At 44.6% G+C, this 21980-nt stretch overlaps 2 protein-coding genes across 2 annotated transcripts; one reads left to right on the top strand and one right to left on the bottom strand.

The window, feature by feature from the left end:
- The first annotated feature begins 11318 nt into the window (after window positions 1-11318).
- Window positions 11319-17083, top strand: LOC311140669 (mitochondrial-processing peptidase subunit beta-like). Its single transcript, XM_084175837.1, has 14 exons — window positions 11319-11452; window positions 11859-11996; window positions 12090-12176; window positions 12281-12410; window positions 12566-12764; window positions 13163-13242; window positions 13511-13623; window positions 14020-14163; window positions 14252-14412; window positions 14641-14726; window positions 14924-15012; window positions 15146-15221; window positions 15543-15639; window positions 16141-17083. The coding sequence occupies exons 1-13, from the start codon at window positions 11351-11353 to the stop codon at window positions 15605-15607; spliced, it is 1470 nt and encodes a 489-aa protein (XP_084031963.1). The 5' UTR covers window positions 11319-11350; the 3' UTR covers window positions 15608-15639; window positions 16141-17083.
- LOC311140668 (dnaJ homolog subfamily C member 2-like) lies at window positions 15094-21788 on the bottom strand. Its single transcript, XM_084175836.1, has 16 exons — window positions 21606-21788; window positions 20691-20881; window positions 20101-20176; window positions 19858-19956; window positions 19132-19354; window positions 18826-18891; window positions 18408-18499; window positions 18162-18283; window positions 17892-18041; window positions 17660-17748; window positions 17498-17567; window positions 17214-17395; window positions 16718-16818; window positions 16519-16629; window positions 16188-16342; window positions 15094-15860 (listed from the first exon to the last, which is right to left on the bottom strand). Exons 1-16 carry the CDS (start codon window positions 21661-21663, stop codon window positions 15792-15794), a joined length of 1854 nt encoding a protein of 617 aa, XP_084031962.1. The 5' UTR covers window positions 21664-21788; the 3' UTR covers window positions 15094-15791.
- Window positions 21789-21980: the final 192 nt, after the last annotated feature.

Genomic DNA, 21980 nt, shown 5'->3' with positions numbered 1-21980 from the left:
AACCCCCCACAGTACCCCTGGTCCGGTCTGGCCCTGCTGGCCGGAGCTGGACTGAACACTGGTGGAGCGGATTGCTCTAGCTCCGACGTGGAGCAGCTGACCGGTACCGGACCAGGCACCGGTGGAGCAGGCACGGGCCGTGCCGGACTGACGACGCACACCACTGGCTTGGTGTGGGGAGAAGGAACAGACCGAGCCGGGCTGACGAAGCGCACCACTGACTTGGTGCGGAGAGCAGGAATGGACCGGGCCGGGCTGGCGACGCGCACCACTGACTTGGTGCGGGGAGCAGGAACAGGCCGGACCGGGCTGGCGACGCGCACCATAGGCTTGGTGCGGGGAGCAGGAACAGGCCGGACCGGGCTGGCGACGCGCACCATAGGCTCGGTGCGGGGAGCAGGAACAGGCCGGGCCGGGCTGGCGACGCGCACCATAGGCTCGGTGCGGGGAGCAGGAACAGGCCGGACCGGGCTGGCGACGCGCACCATAGGCTTGGTGCGGGGAGCAGGAACAGGCCGGACCGGGCTGGCGACGCGCACCATAGGCTTGGTGCGGGAAGCAGGAACAGGCCCGGGCCGGGCTGGCGACACGCACCATAGGCTCGGTGCGGGGAGCAGGAACAGGCCGGGCCGGGCTGGCGACGCGCACCATAGGCTCGGTGCGGGGAGCAGGAACAGGCCGGGCCGGGCTGACGACACGCACCACAGGCTCGATGCGAGGACCAGGAACAGGCCGGACCATACTGGGGACACACACCACTGGCCCTATGCAGGGATCAGGAACGGGCCGGACCGGACTGGTAACACACCCCAGTACCTCTCGCCGTGCCTCCACACTTTCCCTTTCCTCTGTGACCAGTGGCCCCCTTAACCTGGCGGCCTCCTCTGCACACCCGCTGGACCGCTCCATCGCGGCCTCCTGCTGCCCCGTCGTCCACGGCGTGAGCCCCCCCCTAAAAAATTTCTGGGGGTCTCTCCTCCCCATGGGCCAGGCCTCTATAGTTCTCGCCCAACTCTCGCTCTTCTGCTTCCAACTCCAGCCATTCTGCTCTTCATTTGGCTTGACCAAGTCGAGACTCTTCCTCCACTGTTCCCAAGTCCACCCTCTCTGCTCTTCACTAGGCTTGACCCAGTCAAGGTTGCCACGGAGATCTGCTAGCGATTCCCCTGGCGATGGCTCCTGGACACGCTGCTTGGTCCAGTTTTGGTGGGATCTTCTGTCACGATCGTCGGGAACAGAGGACCAATGCGCAGCGTTGCAGACGAACATACTCTTTATTAGCGATATAACGACAAAATAAACAAAACGATAACGTGACAGTTCACGGTCTAACACAAACCAACTAGAAACAAGATCCCACAAACACTAAGGGAAACAGACTGTTTAAATATGGCTCCCAATCAGAGACAACCAGCAACAGCTGACACTCATTGCCTCTGATTGGGAGCCACTCTGGCCAACATAGAAATACCACAACTAGAACTCCCACACAGAACATAAACACATAGACTCTACACACCCTGGCTCAACATAAAAGAGTCCCTAGAGCCAGGGCGTGACACGGGTCTTTAACTGAATTTCCTGTTCATAGTTTGCTTTGTCTGGCGACGTTTTATCATCAGGATCCATTTATGGTGGAGGAGAACCACTATGCGATCAATGGCATTTCCTTTTACTTATAAAGTATTTAGTCCAAGTTTTGACTGTGGCGTGCACTCACGTCTTTTATGGCTATTTTTTGCGCGGCCTAGTGATTGATATTGGAAGGGCAAGAGATTGCTCAGACCTTGTGCTCCCTGCAACTAGAATTACTAAATATGAGTAGATGAGCAAAGTTTGTTAAATTCTGAGGTGTATTCTCTGTATTTATCATTGCGGTTGTGATCCTAATATAACACTGGTGAATGCATTCTGGAATAGAACAGTTTGCGTCTAAAGATTAGAAAGTGAACAAATCATAGATGGAAAGTATTCATCAAACATTGATGTCAGTGTCAGTGATTAAATGAACCAATTATTGTTAACAGAGGAGTCACACAGATTACGAGTAAAAATGAGTTGATCATTCTGTTTAATAAACACACACACACACAAACACACCAGAGGGGGGTTGATTTGCATTGCAGAAGTGGAAGTCAGTGTCCCTTCTTGTCTTTATAATGTCCCCTTCTTAATATGCCAAATCTATAGCTTCTGAAGAATATGACTCTTTGACCCCATTCTCTCTCTTTCCCCCCTTAAAATCAAGGCAATTTAGCCCTTCCCTTCCCAGCAGACCATTGACCCTGGCCAGTTATCACTTCAATGACAAGTGGCGGCAGTGCTGCTCATCTCTGTCAGGTTTGTGTGTTTAATATCAATAACATTTCGTGGCCGTTTACCCTACTCTCTATCCATCATGACAGAGCCACTCATAGTTACATGGCACTGAGGCCGGTTATGGAGTCTCAAATAGCCATTAATGGACTGTTATATGCGTGAGGTGCTTCAAATCAAATACCATTTTATTTGTCACATGCGCCAAATACAACAAGTGTAGACTTTACCGTGAAATGCTTACTTACAAGCCCTTTCCCAACAATGCAGTTAAAAAGTAAGAAAATTAACAAATAGATCAAAAGTAAATAGTAACACAACAAAATAACACAATAAAATAACAATAACGAGGCTATATACAGGCTGTACACAAGGAGTACAGGTATCGAGTCAGTGTACTGGGGTATGAGGTAGTTGGGTTGATTGATTGAGGTAATATGTACATGTAGGTTTGGTTAGGTGATTGATTGATTGAAGTACTATGTACATGTAGGTAGGGGTGAAAAGCAGAAAGTCTGGGTAGCCATTTAATTAACTTTTCAGCAGTCTTATGGATTTGGGGTAGAAGCTATTCAGGAGCCTTTTGGTCCCAGACTTGGTGCTCCGGTACCACTTGCCGTGCGGTAGCAGAGAGAACAGTGACTTGGGTGGCTGGAGTCTTTGACAATTTTTAGGGCCATCTTCTGACACCACCTGGTATAGAGGTCCTGGATGGCAGGAAGCTTGGCCCCAGTGATGTAGTGGGCCGTACTCACTACCCTCTGTAGCGCGTTGCGGTCGGATGCCGAGCAGTTGCCATACCAGGCGGTGATGCAGCCAGTCAAGATGCTCTCAATGGTGCAGCTGTATAACTTTGAGGATCTGGGGACCCATGCCAAACCTTTTCAGTCTTCTGAGGGGGAAAAGGTGTTGTCGTGCCCTCTTCATGACTGTCTTGGTGTGTTTGGACCATGATAGGTCCTTGGTGATGTGGACACCGAGGAATTTGAAGTTCTCAACCGTCTCCACTACAGCCCCGTCGATGTGAATGGGGGCGTGCTCGGCCCTCCATTTCCTGTAGTCCACGATCAGTTCCTTTTTCTTGCTGACGTTAAGGGAGAGGTTGTTGTCCTGGCACCAAACTGACAGGTCTCTGACCTCCTCCCTGTAGGCTGTCTCATCGTCTTGGTGATCAGGCCTACCACCGTTGTGTCATCAGCAAACTTAATGATGGTGTTGGAGTCATGTGCAGCCATGCAGTCGTGGGTGAACAGGGAATACAGGAGTGAGGGGCCCCCGTGTTGAGGGTCAGTGTGGCGGATGTGTTGTTGCCTACCCTCACCACCTGGGGTCAGCCGTCAGAAAGTCCAGTATCAAATTGCAGAGGGAGGTGTTTAATCCCAGGGTCCTTAGCTTAGTGATGAGCTTGGAGGGTACTATGGTGTTGAACGCTCAGCTATAGTCAATGAACAGCATTCTCACATAGGTGTTCCTTTTGTCCAGGTGGGAAAGGGCAGTGTGGAGTGCAATAGTGATTGCATCATCTGTGGATCTGTTGGGGAGGTATGCAAATGGAAGTGGGTCTAGGGTGTCTGGGATGATGGTGTTAATGTGAGCCATGACCAGCCTTTCAAAGTATTTCATGGCTACAGATGTGAGTGCTATGGGGCGATAGTCATTTAGACAGGTTACCTTGGCGTTCTTGGGCACGGGGACTATGGTGGTCTACTTGAAACATGTGGATATTACAGAATGGGTCAGGGAGAGGTTGAAAATGTCAGTGAAGACACTTGCCAGCTGGTTGGCGCATGCTCTGAGTACGTGTTCTGGTAATCTGTCTGGCCATGCGGCCTTGTGAATGTTAACCTGTTTAAAAGTCTAAAGACTCACATCGGCTACGGAGAACGTGATCATACAGTTCGTCCGGAAAAGTTTATGCTCTCATGCATGGTTCAGTGTTGCTTGCCTCGATAGTCCGGGTAGCTATTGGTTAACTATTTAATTAGCCATTTAGAAGTCTTATGGCTTGGGCGTAGAAGCTATTCAGGGTCCTGTTGGTTTCAGACTTGGTGCATCGGTCCCACATACCTATATATACGACTCTAATGTTGTATGTCAGATTGTAGTGTATTTCACTGCATTTCAATGAAGCTGTACTCTACAGTTGGCAGAGCTTATGTATGCTTTGGTACATCATTACCCAAGGTTTTGGCTTCTGTTGAATTCCAAAGCAAATCTCTCTATTTGTCCTCGGTGTAGTCAGTGTGACTTAAGCTGTCACTTGTCTCTTCCTCGAACCATGTGTTTGTCATTGAAGCATGACAAACACACTCACGTCATTTACATTTTGCCATAGCAACCGTGAGTCTGTCCTCTTGTTGTCCTATAGGTGCTGCTGCAGTGGCATGGAGCTGTGACACGCATGCCACCTCATGACTGGGAAGAGGATAAAACTGCGATACTTCACAATTAGTGTCATGAATTATCCATATTTTTTCCATCTCCGTATTAACTAGGTATCAATGTCATCTAATGTCAACACACATTACAACCACAAACAAATGATTGAGCATGATAAAGTCAAGACCTCTCCATCACAGTTGACAACTCCACAGTGTCCTCCTCCCAGAGTGCAAAGAACCTTGGCGTGACCCTGAACAACAGCCTGTTGTTTTCTGCAAACATCAAAGCAGCTACTCGCTCCTCCAGGTTCATGCTCTACAACATCCGTAGAGTACGACCCTACCTCACACAGGAAGCAGCGCAGGTCCTAATCAAGGCACTTATCTCCCGTCTAGACTACTGCAACTCTCTGTTGGTTGGGCTCCCCGCTTGTGCCATCAAACCCATGCAACTTATCCAGAATGCTGCAGCCCGCCTGGTGTTCAACCTTCCTAACTTCTCCCATGTCACCCCGCTCCTCCGCACACTCCACTGGCTTCCAGTCTAAACTTGCATCATCTTCAAGACCCTGGTGCTTGCCTACGGAGCAACAAGGGGAATTGCACCTCCTTACCTTCAGGCTATGCTCAAACCCTACATCCCAACCCGAGCACTCTGTTCCGCCACCTCTGGTCTCTTGGCCCTCCCACCCCTGCTCCCACTCAGTCAAGTCAAAGCTCTTCTCTGTCCTGGCACCCCAATGGTGGAACAAGCTTCCCCCAGCGGAGTCCCTGCCCATCTTTCGAAAACGTCTGAAACGCTACCTCTATCTTAAATAACACTTACGGCGCCCCCGACGGAAGTACTTTGTTGAGGGAAAATGTACATGCTACGACTGCGATGGGTTGTTGTCTCACCTAGCTATCTTAAGATGAATGCACTAATTATAAGTAGCTGTAAATGTATTAATTTCCTTCAATTACCGTGTCTCTCTGTTGGCTTAGTATTTTTCCACTTGCTTCCACAATCCTCCTACTCAGTCAAATTTAGCGTAGGCCTAAGGACACACTGCTTTCAACGTGATGACAATATGGCAAAATGGGATATATATCCCCTATAATTTGGTATAGGAACTCATGAGAGATGCCAATATGCCTCAGAGCCTCGGGAAGCCTGTGATGTCAGTATTGAAAGACCCATGGGCGAAAACTCATGTATATCTGGGTAGGACTGATAAGCAAATCCAGGAAACCCCATGCAAGTGAAGCCAACCTTAAAATAGCAGGCTATTTAAAGAAAATGGGGCCAGACTGGAATTTATTTTTCTAAAAACTAGCAAGGGATGGTTTAAACATGGCTAATGTGATGTAATTAAGTGTTCTCATTCCTGTTGACCATCTTCCCTGACTTATTCCTGTTGACCATCTTCCCTGACTTATTCCTGTTGACCAGCTTCCCTGACTTATTCCTGTTGACCATCTTCCCTGACTTATTCCTGTTGACCATCTTCCCTGACTTATTCCTGTTGGCCATCTTCCCTTACTTATTCCTGTTGACCATCTTCCCCGTAATTATTTTATCAGGACCCTAGACTGCCCATACATAGGGTTGCAAAATTCCGGTAACTGTCCCAAAATTCACAGGTTTTACAGAAACTCTCCTTTAACATAAGAAAATAAATAAAAAATAAATAAAAAATAACAATATGTTATTTATTCAGCTAAGCAATACCATTCTTTTTTTACATGGTCGATATTGATCAATAGCGGACATGCATAAAGATGGCGGCATCGGCCCCCCGAGTGGCACAGCGGTCTATGGCACTGCATCGTAGTGCTAGAGGCGTCACTACAGATCTGGGTTCGATTCCAGCTTCTGGGTTAAGCGAGCAGTGTGTCAAGAAGCAGTGCAGCTTGGCAGGGTCGTGTTTCAGAGGACGCATGGCTCTCGACCTTTTCCTCTCAGAATGGGAGTTGCAGCGATGGGACAAGACTGTAACTACCAATTGGATATAAAGAAAATTGGAGAGAAAAAAGGGGTACAAATTAAAAAAAATTAAAAATGCCGGCATCTATGCACTCACCACAAATGCCTTGTTTGCTCAATTCGCCGTATTACAGATTGACCTCTGTCATGGCCACGGGAGTTTCTAGCCACAGGATGGACCATGCATCACAAAGGACAAAGGACTGCATGATAACCTCAAAAACATTCACATCATATGCAACACAACACCGCCTCCTGTTCTAGCCTAGAAGTCTTTCAACTCCAGCCTATTTGATCTCATGAAAATAAGGCACAGCATGTTGTATCCAAGCAACAAGATTGTTGCCAAGTGACAGACAAAGAGGTCCTGAGACCAGAGTCATCCTGAGACCGAGAAGACAGAATTTCTCTCAACTCCATATACCTCAAACTTCCTCAGTATCGTCCATATACCAATGTTGATTTGAAATAGCCTATATACATAACTCAGGATTGCTATTCTACTACAGTCACATATGAATTCAAAAGTAAATATTCAAGTAATTATATTAAGATTGTCACGCCCTGACCTTGAGAGCCCTGTTATTTCTCTAGTTAGTTTGGTCAGTGTGTGAATGCTAGATAATCTAGTTTATGTATTTCTTTGTTGGCCGGGTGTGGTTCTCAATCAGAGGCAGCTGTCGATCGTTGTCTCTGATTGGGGATCATACTTAGGCAGCCATTTTGCCTACCTATGTGGAGGGATCTTGTTTCTGTTTCAGTTTCGGCTTGTTGCTGTTAGCCTTTAGAACTTCACGTTCAGTTGCTTTTGTTATTTTGTCAAGTGTTTATTTAATAAATTAAACAATGGCGACGCCGACGGTGCCGACCGCGAAGGAAGCACAAGAGGCAGCCCCAATAAAGCCAACTCCCCGCACTCGCTTTGAGGAGCATGTGACCGTGCAGGCACCAGGCTTTGCGCTGGCTTTATGCACTGTGCCGCCAGTGCGCCTTCACAGACCGGTACGGCCCGTGCCTGCTCCTCGCACCAAACCAGTGGTGCGTGTCTCCAGTCCTGTACGGCCCGTGCCTGCTCCTCGCACTAAACTAGTGGTGCGTGTCGCCAGCCCGGTACGCCCCGTACCGGTGCCTAGTCCAGCTCCGGTCAGCTGCTTCACTCCAGTGCCAGAGCAGTCCGCTCCACCGGTGCCTAGTCCAGCTCCGGTTATCTGCTCCACTCCAGTGCCAGAGCAGTCCGCTTCACCGGGGTTCAGATCCGGTCAGCGGCTCCACTCCAGTGCCAGAGCAGTCCGCTCCACCGGTGCCTAGTCCAGCTCCGGTTATCTGCTCCCTACCAGAGCCGGGGCAGTCCACTTCACCGGTGCCCAGTCCGGGTCCAGTCGTCTACTCTACCCCATGCCGGAGCCATCCGCTCCACTGGGGTCCGAGCCAGAGCCACAGACGTCAACCCCTCTCCAGGGAGCCCTGTTATTTCTCTAGTTAGTTTGGTCAGGGTGTGAATGCTAGATAAACTAGATTATCTATTTCTATGTTGGATGGGTGTGGTTCCCAATCAGAGGCAACTGTCGATCATTGTCTCTGATTGGGGATCATACTTAGGCAGCCATTTTGCCTACCTATGTTGTTGTGGGATTCTGTTTCGGCTTGTGCTGTTAGCCTTTAGAACTTCACGTTCAGTTGCTTTTGTTATTTTGTCAAGCGTTTATTTAATAAATTAAACATGTACGCATACCACGCTGCACCTTGGTCCGATCCTTTATACAACGAACGTGACAAAGATACAGTATCATTACAGCAAAAGTATGGATGTGTACTTAGGTGCAGAAAAACAGATCAAATGTATTTTACCTACATTTGTCTAATTGCTACAGTTATGGAAGCAGAGGCGGCTCATTATAAGAGAAACATCCCACAGCAAATATTGCACAGCCATTACTGGTGGGAATATCAAAGTTGCTGTCTGACTGAAAGCAGGCACTTTCATGTGGGAGCCATGTACCGAGATAATGATTATTTCCAAGGCGATACAGTGTAGACAAATGCCTTTTATTCTAGCCCGAAGCAGCCGAATGCAATACAAGACTTAAAATACCATCTTTTAGCAGGGGAATATTACTTTACAAAGAATCGTCCCTTCAGTTTTGCTTTAGTAAGACCCTCATTTGAGAGGCAAATGCTACATGAAATGGTGGTTTCACTGTTTGATTTCTCTGTATGTAGGGAATAAATTCTCAAAACTGTAACAAGGATCTGTTGTCCTGAATTTAACCCCTTCTGACCAACAGGAGATACTATGTTGAATAATGCCGCCACAATTCTAATACTATAGACATAAAGGACAAAGTTGTGTGTCAAATGTGTCCCATTTTCTGATTTACAGCAATGAATACAGCAACAACTGTACACAATATTCCATTAAACTAGGTCTACCCAAGAAAAAGCGGGTCACACTTTAGCCTACCTTGAACTACAAGGGGGACATAAGGCTAGGATTCAACCAGATCCCAGTAACCAGCATCAGCCTACTTTTTCTCCAACAATAATAGGCTACATTTAAAAACAGGGACATCAGTTGATGAAAATACCCCCCAAAAAATGTATTAACTATAATGGCAGAGTCAGGAGATGCAAGGCATTGAGAAACACGCCCAACACGACCTCATGAAGCAATATTTCAGACATTACATCTAATAATTTTATGCACAAAAAACTCTGTAGTGCTATTACAAATCTGCAAAGGTACTGGGGTTTGATCAGGCTGCCATCTACTGGACATCAGTAGTAAGTTCAGGACACGCCACAGAAAGGCACTGGGCATAATATAAACAGAAAGGCACTACTAGAGTCCAGCCAATTCGGTCGACATGCTGTTTTAAATTCTAGACATATATGTTTTCCCCCATATATGCGCTTTTAAGTGGGGTTTTGGGTTTTCCACCTGTTGTATTAGCTTCAAAGTATGGGCAAAGACACTTTTTTGTAGGGGTTCACAGCAGCAGGTAGCCTAGCGGTTAAGAATGTTGTGCCAATAACCGAAAGGTTGCTGGTTCGAATCCCTGAGGCAACTAGATGAAAATTCTGTCAATGTGCCCTTGAGCAAGGCACTTAACCCTAGTTGGTCTGGGTAAGAGCGTCTGCTAAATTACTCAAATGTAAGCTGTGATCCTATTGTTATTCTCTGAATGTTGTTGTTGTTGACAAAAAACTCAAGCATAGACTGGTAACTTTTTTTCTAATTTGGCAGACAGAAACTAGAGGCCATGAGTAACTTGTTTAAAAAAAGAATGACACCGATTAGCCTATAGGTAGCACTGTTATAAGCAGTCTCACTTAAACCCTCATATCCATCGCCCCGTTTGACTTAGAGACGTGAAACTTTGAATGTAGGTGTCTTTCCTCATGCTGAAATCAAGGGCCCATAATGTCCGTCAGAATAGATTTGTACAAATAACACCATATTTGGTATGTAGGCCCATGGTACATCTCTTAACCTAGTTTAAAGTAAGGGAATGGTTAAGAGATGGCTGAGTAATTGATAAATCAGAAAATCAGATTTTATGTGTCCATTTAAATCCTTTGTAAATCCACTACACAATGACCTATAGTACCATATATGCTAATGATAAAAAATACTTTAAAAATCTTCTCATGAACAGATTGACTTCAGATTTGGTATATAGACTCTAATGAATTGCATTAACTAATGGTGTACGCACTTACCTGTAGTGTATTCCAGTTTGCGCATTACAATCAATACAATTCCTAAATCTTACCAAATTCACACCATAACACAAGTAACTACTCGATGGACATGCTCAAAGGGATGCACAAGGAGTCAGAGAACAAAACAGTTTTAAAAAACAATTCTAAAACCACAAATCATATTTAAACCATATTTGGAACAAAATAAGTCCTAGAATTCAAAGAAGACCACAAGATACCAATACACTAACGCTGAAAATATTTTACAAATCTTAACATTAACCATTAGTCAAATTCACCCCAGCATAGGTACACTACATATAAACTCAATACATTAAGTAATGACTTTAAGAATGATTACCTGCATTCAAAGATAACCAACCTACAGCATGAGACTAAACTTCACTTGCATCATCCTTGTGGTATTGAGAGATAAACATGGTAATGCTTTCACTGATTGCACATAAAGGAAGATAGTTCCTACATGATAGAGTGCTTGCTTTGTTATCTAACTGATCGTGTATCCTTTCTGTCATCCTGTGAACCCCGTTCATTGCTGCTCGCAGCTATATTATTTGAACTTGTTTTTTTATTAACCCATTTCAAGCACACAGGAAATAGACCGACTAAATAAACAATTAGTGTATATATATTTTTAAACAGAACCACCAGGGGAGAGAATGGTAAAACATTATAATAATAAAGTACATTCAAACAACAACCTTTGAAAAAGTTACTTTCATTCACAGTCTTAACAGCTTTTGTATTACTAGAGGAGGAAATTGTTTTCAAGTATTGTACAATTTCATTCATAAAGATGGTAAACAATTGTTTTCTATTCATACATTTGCAATTATAGCTACATTTGTAAATGTATATTTATGAATATGACATTTTACTAATCATAATGACATGGCAAATGCCGGTGGGCGTGTTACATGCTCATTATGTCAGCTCACTAAATAATCGCACTTGCGCAATAGCCATGTCACAAATAATCAACATGGCGACGTCCTTACAGCGCCTTACCTCCGCTGGGAGATATCTTGTAAAAAGAAATGTATTGAAGAATAATGTCTTAACCAGGGTAAGTGTCGATATCCAGAAGGGTGACAATTTTAGCAGGTAAACCTTGGTAGAATTATCAATAAGCAGAGACTTAGCTAACTAGCTAAATAAGAGGGATATCCAGGCAGCATTGCCTGTGTTCGGCAGGTCCTGAAGCCTTAACGTTAGATGAAGGTAGAATAATTGAGTGATAATTGACACTGCGTGCGAAATGATCATACAACTTACTTCAAACCAGTAGTATTACCTACATATTTTTTTCATAGTGTAGACTAGAATAAGCTGTAATGCCCAGCCCGGCTGACAATGACAAGTAAAACGTGCAAATGCTATCAACGTTCTCGTGTAGCTAGCTAGTAACGTTAGTAGCTAGTACTATTCACCTTCTCTCTCCCCCACTCCCCTCCCTCCCTCCCTCGTTGCAGTCCATAGTTGGATCACACAGACTATTGGCTACGCAGGCCGCCAACCAAGTGATGTTAAATGTCCCTGAAACCAAGGTTACCACCTTAGAAAATGGACTACGTGTTGCATCCGAGGATTCCGGTCTTTCGACGTGCACAGTGAGTAGCAGAGACCCTCCCACTATTAAGTACAATCTGTCAAACTATGTAGTAGTGTGCTGAAGTCCGATGTGATGAATTGGTGCCTTGCAGGTTGGTCTCTGGATAGATGCAGGGAGTCGTTATGAGAATGAGAGGAACAATGGTACTGCTCATTTCTTGGAACACATGGCCTTCAAGGTTAGATGACAAGCGCTATATCCACTGCAAATTGCAACCAATGTTCCATTACCAACTTTGATACCATTTGACATGTCTGTTCATCTGTGATGTGTGTCTGGCAGGGTACAAGGAAGCGCTCACAGCTTGACCTGGAGCTGGAGATTGAAAATATGGGGGCCCACCTGAACGCTTACACATCGAGGGAGCAGACTGTGTATTACGCCAAAGCATTCACAAAGGACCTTCCCAGAGGTATGACGACTGACTGTATAGAGATTTGCTCCACTGTCTTGTCACTGAACTGTGTGTGGCCACAGATGGATAGTGGACATTCTGCTTTAAGAAATTAAGAATCTTTGGTGTGGTGGTGTTACAGTTTATAACGCTCCCCCTCCCTTGTCCTCCAGCGGTAGAGATCCTGGCTGACATCATCCAGAACAGCACATTGGGGGGAGCGGAGATCGAGCGAGAGCGAGGGGTCATCCTCCGAGAGATGCAGGAAGTGGAGACCAACCTGCAGGAAGTTGTGTTTGACTACCTCCACGCCACAGCTTATCAAGCCACAGCGCTGGGCAGAACCATCCTGGGCCCTACGGAGAACATCAAGTAGGACTCTTGATCTCACCTGCCTCAGTTGGGCCTGGGTTCATTACGGCACAAAATGGGAAATGTTTTGCAACTGAAAACAAAAATCTGCATTCCTTATTGGGCCAGGAAGCCTATTCCCTCTCGGATTGTCAGTTTTCTTCCTTTTAGTGCCTAATGAACACAACCCAGCTTAGATGACAATTTTACAGAATGTTAACATAGAAATGTACTGTGCAGAACAGGTATGATTGTCTGTCATACTGAACAGGGCATCCTATTTCTATCTGCAATGTTCTGAATTGCTCACTACTGAATGATACACCCCTAGACTTGGTCATTCCTGTCATCTCAGACCAGTTTGCTTCATAGAAACTACAGGGGATATTCAGTGACATTTCTGCTGTCTGTGTTTATAGAACAATAAACAGAGGAGACCTTGTTGAATACATCACTACTCACTACAAAGGACCGAGAATAGTGTTGGCTGCTGCTGGAGGTAGGTTCTTCGACTCGTCTTAAAAGGAAAATGTAAAAAATATTCTACTTCATATCCTCTCCAGCACCACCCCAACATCAACATATGTGAAAATGGTGTGTTTATGTTTTGTAGTAATAAAGATAAGTGTTTCCAATGACATCAAACCATTAGACAATTAGTAGGCAATGCCTGCTCACAATTGGTCAAAATCACACGATGCACACTGATGTCATAAAGAAATAGAATCCATGGAAGATATTTTGTGCTAACATTGTCTTTCAATCAGGGGTTTCACACAATGAATTGATAGATTTGGCCAAGTACCACTTTGGGAATCTTCCTGCAAGATACAAGGGAGAGGCGCCAACCTTCCCACAATGTGATTTTACAGGAAGTGAGGTGAGATTTAAGGGCCCTTATTGTTTATCTTCAACAGAGGCAAAGTGCACAAACTTGCTCCCTGTGGGCAATGCCATGGTAAGAGTGACTCCAGATTTCACTCTAAAATGTATGTCAAACAACTATGCACAAGGACTACTTTTTCCATTTACTTGATCAGTGAAGATGCTAAGTTTGGTAACAGAATGACAGCAAATGGCACAAACTGTCATTCTCTTACCAAACTTTGCATTTGAACTGTTCAAGTGTTTCTGGAAAATGTTCAAAGTAGTCTTTGTGCATAAAGTTTTGTTTAACTTTGCAATAGTTGGTTTTTGTTTGTGGAATTTCCCCTAGTATATTGGCCAATTTATTTCATTGTTAGTAAATTGGCCAATTTATTTCATTGTTGGTTAGATCCGGGTTCGTGACGACAAGATGCCCCTGGCACACATTGTCATTGCTGTGGAAGCAGTGGGCTGGTCGCACCCCGATACCATTCCCCTTATGGTGGCAAACACACTCATCGGCAACTGGGACCGCTCCTTTGGTGGAGGTGTGGTAAGTTAAGTTCCCATTCATGTTCCCAGGCATCGGGACTCCTTCCAGGTCGATTCCTCCTCTTACAATGTGTATTGACCTTTGCCAGAATCTCTCCAGCAAGCTGGCGCAGATGGCATGCCAGGGCAACCTGTGCCACAGCTTCCAGTCTTTCAACACCTGTTACACCGACACAGGCCTGTGGGGACTCTACATGGTGTGTGAGCCTGGCACCATCAACGAGATGATGCACTTCACACAGCTGGAATGGTGAGCACTGACTAAGCCCAGCGGTCACCTGACCAAGCAGTCAAACCAAGCTGGCCTGGTTATGCATCCACCATAGTCGCTGGAACAGAGCTGAAAAGGACAATGTGAAAAAATCTGACCCAGCACAATTTGGGTCGGCACGATGGTGTGAAAAGGGGGTTGCCACTCAGTTCATACTGTGACTTCAGTCCAGTAAATTTGACTGACATTTACTTTTGTTTACCTCAGGATGTCACTCTGCACTAGCGTCACTGAGAGCGAAGTTGCGAGAGCCAAGAACCTCCTCAAGACAAACATGCTTTTGCATCTTGACGGTAAGGCCACGTGATACACCAATGATCAGGGTTTGAATTACCAATGGACTTTTGGGGGTACCCACCATTTAACTGCGGGCACATTGACATTTCAATTCTTATGGAGGTTTTTAACCAGCCTCCCCTGTAATTCAAACCCTGCCAATGATGATATTAATAAATTCCCTTGTGTAAAATCAAATTGACCTTTTTTCTAGGATCCACCCCCATCTGTGAGGACATCGGCAGACAGATGCTTTGTTACAGCCGTAGGATCCCTCTGCATGAACTGGAGGCCAGAATTGATGTGAGTAAATTCAAGTAATGTTTAACACCAAATAATGTAAGCTGTGATTAACATAGCAAAGACACTTGTTTACTGTATTGGGAAATTATTGCAGTGTCTTTATTTTTAAATGTTTTATATATGTCCCTCGAAGGCCATAGATGCAAAGACCATCAAGGACGTGTGTACAAAATACATCTATGACAAATCGCCTGCCATCGCAGCAGTCGGTACGTTGTGATTTTTATTGTTATTGACATCAAGACGAGATTCTAATTAATTCTGTTTACTGGCATTTCCCCCCCCCCCCCCCCCTTCCAAATCATAAGGCCATTAGGGGCTGTCAAACAAAGAGTTATGCAATTTCAGCTATAAATATACACATTATTTTCATTTAAGTTGCCGCAACAATACATACAATATTGCACTCAGTCATGACTATACCAAGTCTGCTGTGCTGCTAGGTCAGAACAGTGGAATTGAACTGTTCATGGTTGTGACAAAACTGTTGTGGTATAAAGACAATTCAGTACATTTCTCTCTTGTTTCAGGACCAATTGAGCAGCTCCCAGACTACAACCGAATTCGCAGTGGGATGTACTGGATGAGAACCTGAGAATTGGCGCTGTCTTTAGAGACTTAGGAAAGGTAATAACAGCAAGCAGCCAACTGTACAGTATATAAACATATCAACTTTTACAAACAGAGTTTAAGTTGTGGTTTTTCTTCTAATTTTATTATAAAATAAAGACCAACACAATAACGTTAAAAGAAGAACATAGGGCAATTTGTTTGACTCGTCATTTTTTGCTTTTACCACCAACTTGTTCCTGGGCGGCCTTCTTGGCTTTGACCATCTCCACCAGTTCCTGTATTGGAAAGAGAAGAACTAGCTTTAGGTGGGGATTCAATCCGATCAGCGGTAGATCTGTGTTATAGAGCGATCAACATTTAAAAAGTTCATTTCCGATTGAATCACCATATGCACTATGCAGCATTTACCGTGAATTCGGTCTCCGCAAACGTGGAAACATTGCCTTTAAAAAGGTGCATAGCAGACTAAACGCCATCAGACTGTCTCCCGGCCTTAGTATGCTGCGGCTTCTACATGTTTGTCACTTACACTGTTCTCTACATTTTACCAAACAGGGATTGAAACCACACAGAAGCACCAACCGTAACAAGGCCCAGCTTACCTTATATCTCTTCATACAGTCCTTCTTGGTGCGTCCGGGCACAGCGGCAGCGATCTTCTCCCACCTCTCTGGGGTGCTGACTGGGTAGGTCTTCAAGGCCTGCTCAAGCAGCTTCTGCTCCTCAGTGGTCCAGGATGCAGTGTTGGCTTCAGCACCTGAAGCAGCAAGAATTTAAAAAGGAGGACAGTGAGTGGCTAACACTGAAACATGTCCAGAAAGAACCCATAGTCACACTATCGTGCCCCCCCCCCCTCTTCAGTCATGGGTATAAATCCAATGGGATCCAATGGGCTTTTGTGCAAGAAAAAATTAACTACTGATCACCACTCACCGTCAAATCTCTCAGAGGGCACTGCGTTGTCCACTGTCTGTGGCACAGCTGCATGCTCTTTGTTGAACTTCTCAAAGGCCTTCTTGTTAATCTCATCTTTCTGCCCGGGTTCTGAAAAAGTGGCAATAAATAGTCTCAAAAGTATTGTTTTGCAGAGAATTACTCGGACAATGACTCTGGTGACATGACAGTTGCTCACCAAGCTTTTGTAAGTTCTTGGCTTTGTTGATGACATCTTTGGCTGTCCTTTTGATGCCACTGGTGGAGTGCAAGTTCATGTAGTTGGCAATGACTTCCCATCTACAGGATAGAAAGAACAAAAGATGAATCACTTAAAGTAAAAGCATGAAAGCTGCAAGGCCTTCTACACCAGCAGTGGAATTTTCCGCTTCCTGAACAGAACACAGCCAAATTCATTAGGCCAACGTTGCAGATAGAAATCTCATGAAAATGGAACTTTTACCATTTATAGCCTCAAATTGTACCATTGTTTAAATGTATGTCTCTACTACTGTCGTTTCCTCATGAGCAGTATCAATAAAACATGTAAATACAGAAAATGTCATGACTAGAGCGAATTCCTTATTCTACATGTGAGAGGCATGCTCGTTACATACACACATTTTTTGGCATGTTTGTTCTACATATTTCTATTTCAACGTTGTGCCCTGTTGAACGCAGCCCTGGGAGGGTACCTGGCGTTGGTTCCAGCAGGAAACAGGTTGACTGCTTTGATGAGCAGCGGGAGCTCTTCCTCGTTCCAGCCCTTTCCTCCGCCCCCGCCTCCTCCGCTGGCCTGTACAGCAGTGCGGACAGCTTGCCTGGCCTGCACCTCCGCATCCTTCTCCTTCTGCAGCTGGGCATTCACCTCCTGCACCTGTGCATACACATACACACAAAACAATGTCAGTAGTACAGAGGTTAGCCGTGTACCATATTTACACCCAGTCATCATGCGGTGCAGTGGTGCTGTCTATACCTGCTTCTCCACCGCTACCTTGGCCTCCTCCTTTGAACCCGATGCCAATGCCTCATTCAGGGATTGCAGACTGAACAAAAAAAAAAAAAAGATTTCAACCGTATTGAGTCAAACTCCAGACTTGTATGAAGTATTACCACTAAGGCAATTTCAATCCTTTACCTTACAAGCTCCAAACGGTCACAAAGTTTCTCCACATCTTCCATCATTTTCACACTGTCAGATTCATTGTCACCAAAGTAATTCCAGTTCTTCAGGGGAAAACAAAACACAGACATGAGGACAGGAAAATACTAAGATGAGTTGGGTAACTTAACCAGCATTACAATCTTTCCCACAAATCAGCGAATGTTAATGAATTCCCTGAAGAGAGGACACCCCATGCAAGCAGCACCTTGCAAGTTGTCCGGAGTTTCTGCCTCTCTTTCTTGATGGCCTTCTTTTGGATCTCCTTCTCCTTCTTGGCCTGCTGGGCGACCAGTTTGGCCTCCTCTTCCTCCTTCTCTTTGGCCAGCCGTGCTGCCTCCAGCTCTGCCTGCCGAGCCTGGACCAACACAGTCAGAAACGCATTGAAGTCTACGCAGAAACAATCTGGACGCAACTAAAACCCAAAGGTCAGAGGCAAGAATAAAACAAAATGGCCGTTGTAATGCGTCTGACTGACCTTCTCCTTCTCCTCCTGCTCTTTCCTCTTGGCGTCCACTTTAGCCTTCTTTTCATTCTCCTTCCTGGCCTTCTCGTCCTCTTTGAATCTCTTTATCCTGGGATCAAGGCTGTAGGCTGTGTCTTTCAACAGAAACGCACCCAAACAGTGTCATTCCATGAACCCATCTGCCAGGTATTTCAGTTTGAGGTTAGTCATTTTCTATTGTTGATGTAAGAACAGGTATGCATGTCTAGTGGGCCTTACCAACAAGTGTCCGTAGTCTATTCATCTCTTCCTTCTTCCTGGTGGCTCTGGCTGCACGATTCTGCTTTTCAATCCATCTCCTCTCATCACGACTGAATTCAACAGATGAAAGCATACCAATCAAACACTACTGAGAATGGAAGACACAGGCAGCCTAGCGGTTAAGAGCGTTGTGCGAGTAACCGAAAGGTCCCTGGTTCGAATCCCTGAGCCAACTAGGTGAAAAATCTGGCCGTGTGCACTTGAGCAAGGCACTTAACCCTAATTTGCTCCAGGAGGCACCGTACTACTACGTCGGACCATGTAGAACAACACATTTCACTGCTCCTGTGTGACAATAAAACAGCTACAGTACATAAAGACAATGGCATTCCACATGAGTTGCCGGTGCTCCTTCCCATGTTCTGATATCACTCACCATTCTGCCTTGTCCTTTTCCTCTTCATCCAAATAAGAAAACTCTCTCCATGAGTCAAAGTTGTACCTTGATTGAGATTATGAACGGGAAACGTAAGAAGTTCACAATTCAAATAAATGAACAAGAAATATAAAATCATTATGAGAAGTTGCGACACTGCATGTCTAAATTCAGTTCCAAATTCAGAATTCTTTGCTTGAAAGGATGGATGATATGGACACTAGTTCCCTTGTAGTTCAACGTTTAAACTTAAAGGGATTTTTCGCACAATGGCCACTGGTGATGGCCAGTGATGGTCTTACTTACCAAACAGAATAAAAATTATCCACCTCCTCAAAAGAGGAATCCATAGTTCCAAGTTTGGGTACGTGTTTTTTGGAAGACCACCGGGCATTTCTCTCAAAAACGGGAGCATACGCCTCAAATAAGTTATCTTTGCCTTCGCCCTTTGAGGGCACAGCGTTGTCAAAGGTAGGATCTACACTGTCAAATGCTCTTCGCTTCACAGGATCTGACAGAATTTCTATAGCTGGTATGAGACAAAAACAAACAAATATTATTGTTAGTAGGAGCTGAAACAGAATGTTTAGCCTCATATGATAAGAGATAAGATCTACTTTATTAGTCCACCAGAGGTAGACATTTGTCTTCTGCTTTTATCCAACCCCCTCCCGATATACACACATTCGGTTGGAGAGGCTGGAGCAGAGGGCAGCCGCAGTGCCCAACTGTTTAGGGGGTTAAGTTTCTTGCTCAAGAGAACATTGCAGTAGGTGGCACCTAAGATATTGATGCCAGTAACCCTCTGGTAAAACAATACTATATTTCATACTATATCATTGTTTTTGTATATAGAGGGAGTATTGTGGGGTATAACACCTATATAACAGACATTTATCCAAAGGGACTTATTTTTTTAGTATGTGCATGTGATCCCTGCAAGAATTGAACCCACCATGACCTTGGCATGGCTGGCGCCATGCCTATTAACTGAGACACCTTGAGGCAGACAACGTTTTTCAATGTCCTTACCTTTAGTTATACAGGTGAAGTAGTCACCGTCTCCTTCTACAATCTGCTCTCCCGCAGCTTTCCTTTTGTCAGGGTGATGCTTCAACACCATAGCCTTGTCTGTTGAAAAACATTAGACTTAATATACTGTGGTAAAACAAGCTGCTATTCTAATGAACTCTGGAAGTAATGCAAGAGAAACCTTATGGTCAACCAATACAATGTGGTTCAGAAGACGACCACAGCACGAATGGAAATACTCACGGGCAGCTTTGATTTGTTTCTGTGTTGCCTTGTACCTCATATGAGCCAGTCCAAGGACAGCATAGTGATCTTGATTCTGAAAAGAGAAACGCCAAGGGGGAAGACATCCTTTACTACGTACTCCAAAAGTAGAATGCAATACAATGTTCCTAACAGTTCTGAAGTGAGGTCCCAATGATATAACGTCTAACTCAGTGGCGGTCAGTGCTGTTTAAGATGAGGGAGGATGATTTTTTTATGAGCATGGCCTTATTTCTATTACAGCATATTGGATGAGTGTCATTCACATTCCATTCACCCAGCTCAATATAACATCGATAGGTTTGGGCTACTACATAATACAACAATTTTCCCCATACCCATCATGAGGTTGCTACAACAGGTCAAGAGAAAAATTTGAGTACACATTCAATACCGCCTTGCACACTTCTTGCCTGCAGCTAGATGATCTAGGGTGTAATCATTAGTCCAACAGTTGCAAATGAGAGTTTATTTTGGACAGACTCAGGTATGTTTATCCCCATTTAATTTGCTTCCATTTAAGAAATGTTTTTCAACAGAATCGGCGGAATGAATACACCCCTGACTACCTTCCAGTCTTTGGGGTCCAGTGTTCTCAGCAGGGGGAAATCCTCCAGCTGCAGCTCTTCATCCTCGGATTCCTCAGACAGCTCCTCCTCTTCCTCAAGCTCCTGGAAAGAGGCCGATACATTCCTGTTCCTCCTCTTCAGAAAGGCCTCGAACCACCGACCAACAGGTTCCACCTCGATCTGCACTGAGGCTGAGGGAGGGGGAGAGAGAGAGAGGAGGGCAACCATTACCCCCTCCATCTGGCTGCATTCTCTCTCTCTGAGAATAACATTCTGCAACCTATCAATGTTGAGAGGTAAGTACCAAACACGTCAATATCTATCCCAAAACCCTGAAAGATACAGAGAACCTTCTAAATCAGCAGTATTTATTGACCAATCTAACAACTACAATTCCCTTGTGCACAAAACATACATTTTGTATGAGTCAGTGTAGGCTAGGACTGTCAAATATCCTTTAATAAGTTGAGTGTTGTCACAAAAAAAGGATATATCTATACACACACATATCCACAAATTAACCCATTAATTGCCATGGTAAGTGTTATAGCTAGCTATGTGGGCTACAGTAAATGTGCCCTTAAATTATATGAACAAATCTGTGCAGCAGATGCCTTTTTTCAAAACTAAGATTCAGCAACTGCAAACACATGCACAACATCAATTATGTCTCTCTCCTTAGTCATTTAGCTAATTAGCGTAACAATTTTCATAGATAGTAACGTTAGCTAGCTAGTTGCAATGATTATATTAACAATAGGAATTAAATAACACTTCATACTAGTATGAGATAGCTAGCTAACGTTAGCTGTTCTCTGATATACCGGTAGTTAACTAGCATAGTTGCTTGCTAGCTAGCTGCATGATAGCGAAGTGTCAGTATCAGCAGCATTTTCACTCTCATTCAATGCTTACCAGCAATGGCATTACAGTAGACGACTGTAACATCCTCTTCCAATGCTTCTATTAGCATCTTGGAAACGTCTGTTATAACATTCAGCTGTGAAATGTATTCAGTTAAATGTTTTCTAAAGTGCTAGTATGTCGCCCGGTTTTTCAGTGCACCACATGGGCCTGCTTTTACAAGTGCCTTACTGGGTAGATCTGTCCTTACACTCTTATAATTCCGAAATCACACATAGGATACCTTATGTTTAGTTCCTTAAGAATAATTTGCAATTTCAGAGACGATCTTCTCACAAACGACTATTATACTTGTATTAAGTATGTCGCTTGAACATGGTAAGAATATTAATACATTTGAACAGATATTGGTTGTGTAAAAAATAT

The sequence above is a fragment of the Coregonus lavaretus genome (genome assembly GCF_964263955.1).
Source record: "Coregonus lavaretus genome assembly, chromosome: 13".
Lineage (NCBI taxonomy): Eukaryota > Metazoa > Chordata > Actinopteri > Salmoniformes > Salmonidae > Coregonus > Coregonus lavaretus.
Note: the sequence above shows the minus strand (reverse complement) of the source record. Positions and strands in the feature narration are given on the sequence as shown.

Coding starts and splice junctions, on each gene's coding strand:
- LOC311140669 (XM_084175837.1), top strand. CDS start 11,351: ATGTCACAAATAATCAACATGGCGACGTCCTTACAGCGCCTTACCTCC. Junction 12,177..12,280: donor TGGAACACATGGCCTTCAAG/GTTAGATGACAA, acceptor TGTGTCTGGCAG/GGTACAAGGAAGCGCTCACA. Junction 12,411..12,565: donor CACAAAGGACCTTCCCAGAG/GTATGACGACTG, acceptor CTTGTCCTCCAG/CGGTAGAGATCCTGGCTGAC.
- LOC311140668 (XM_084175836.1), bottom strand. CDS start 21,663: ATGCTAATAGAAGCATTGGAAGAGGATGTTACAGTCGTCTACTGTAAT. Junction 17,568..17,659: donor GACCGTTTGGAGCTTGTAAG/GTAAAGGATTGA, acceptor TTTTTTGTTCAG/TCTGCAATCCCTGAATGAGG. Junction 15,861..16,187: donor ACTGTATGAAGAGATATAAG/GTAAGCTGGGCC, acceptor TTTCCAATACAG/GAACTGGTGGAGATGGTCAA.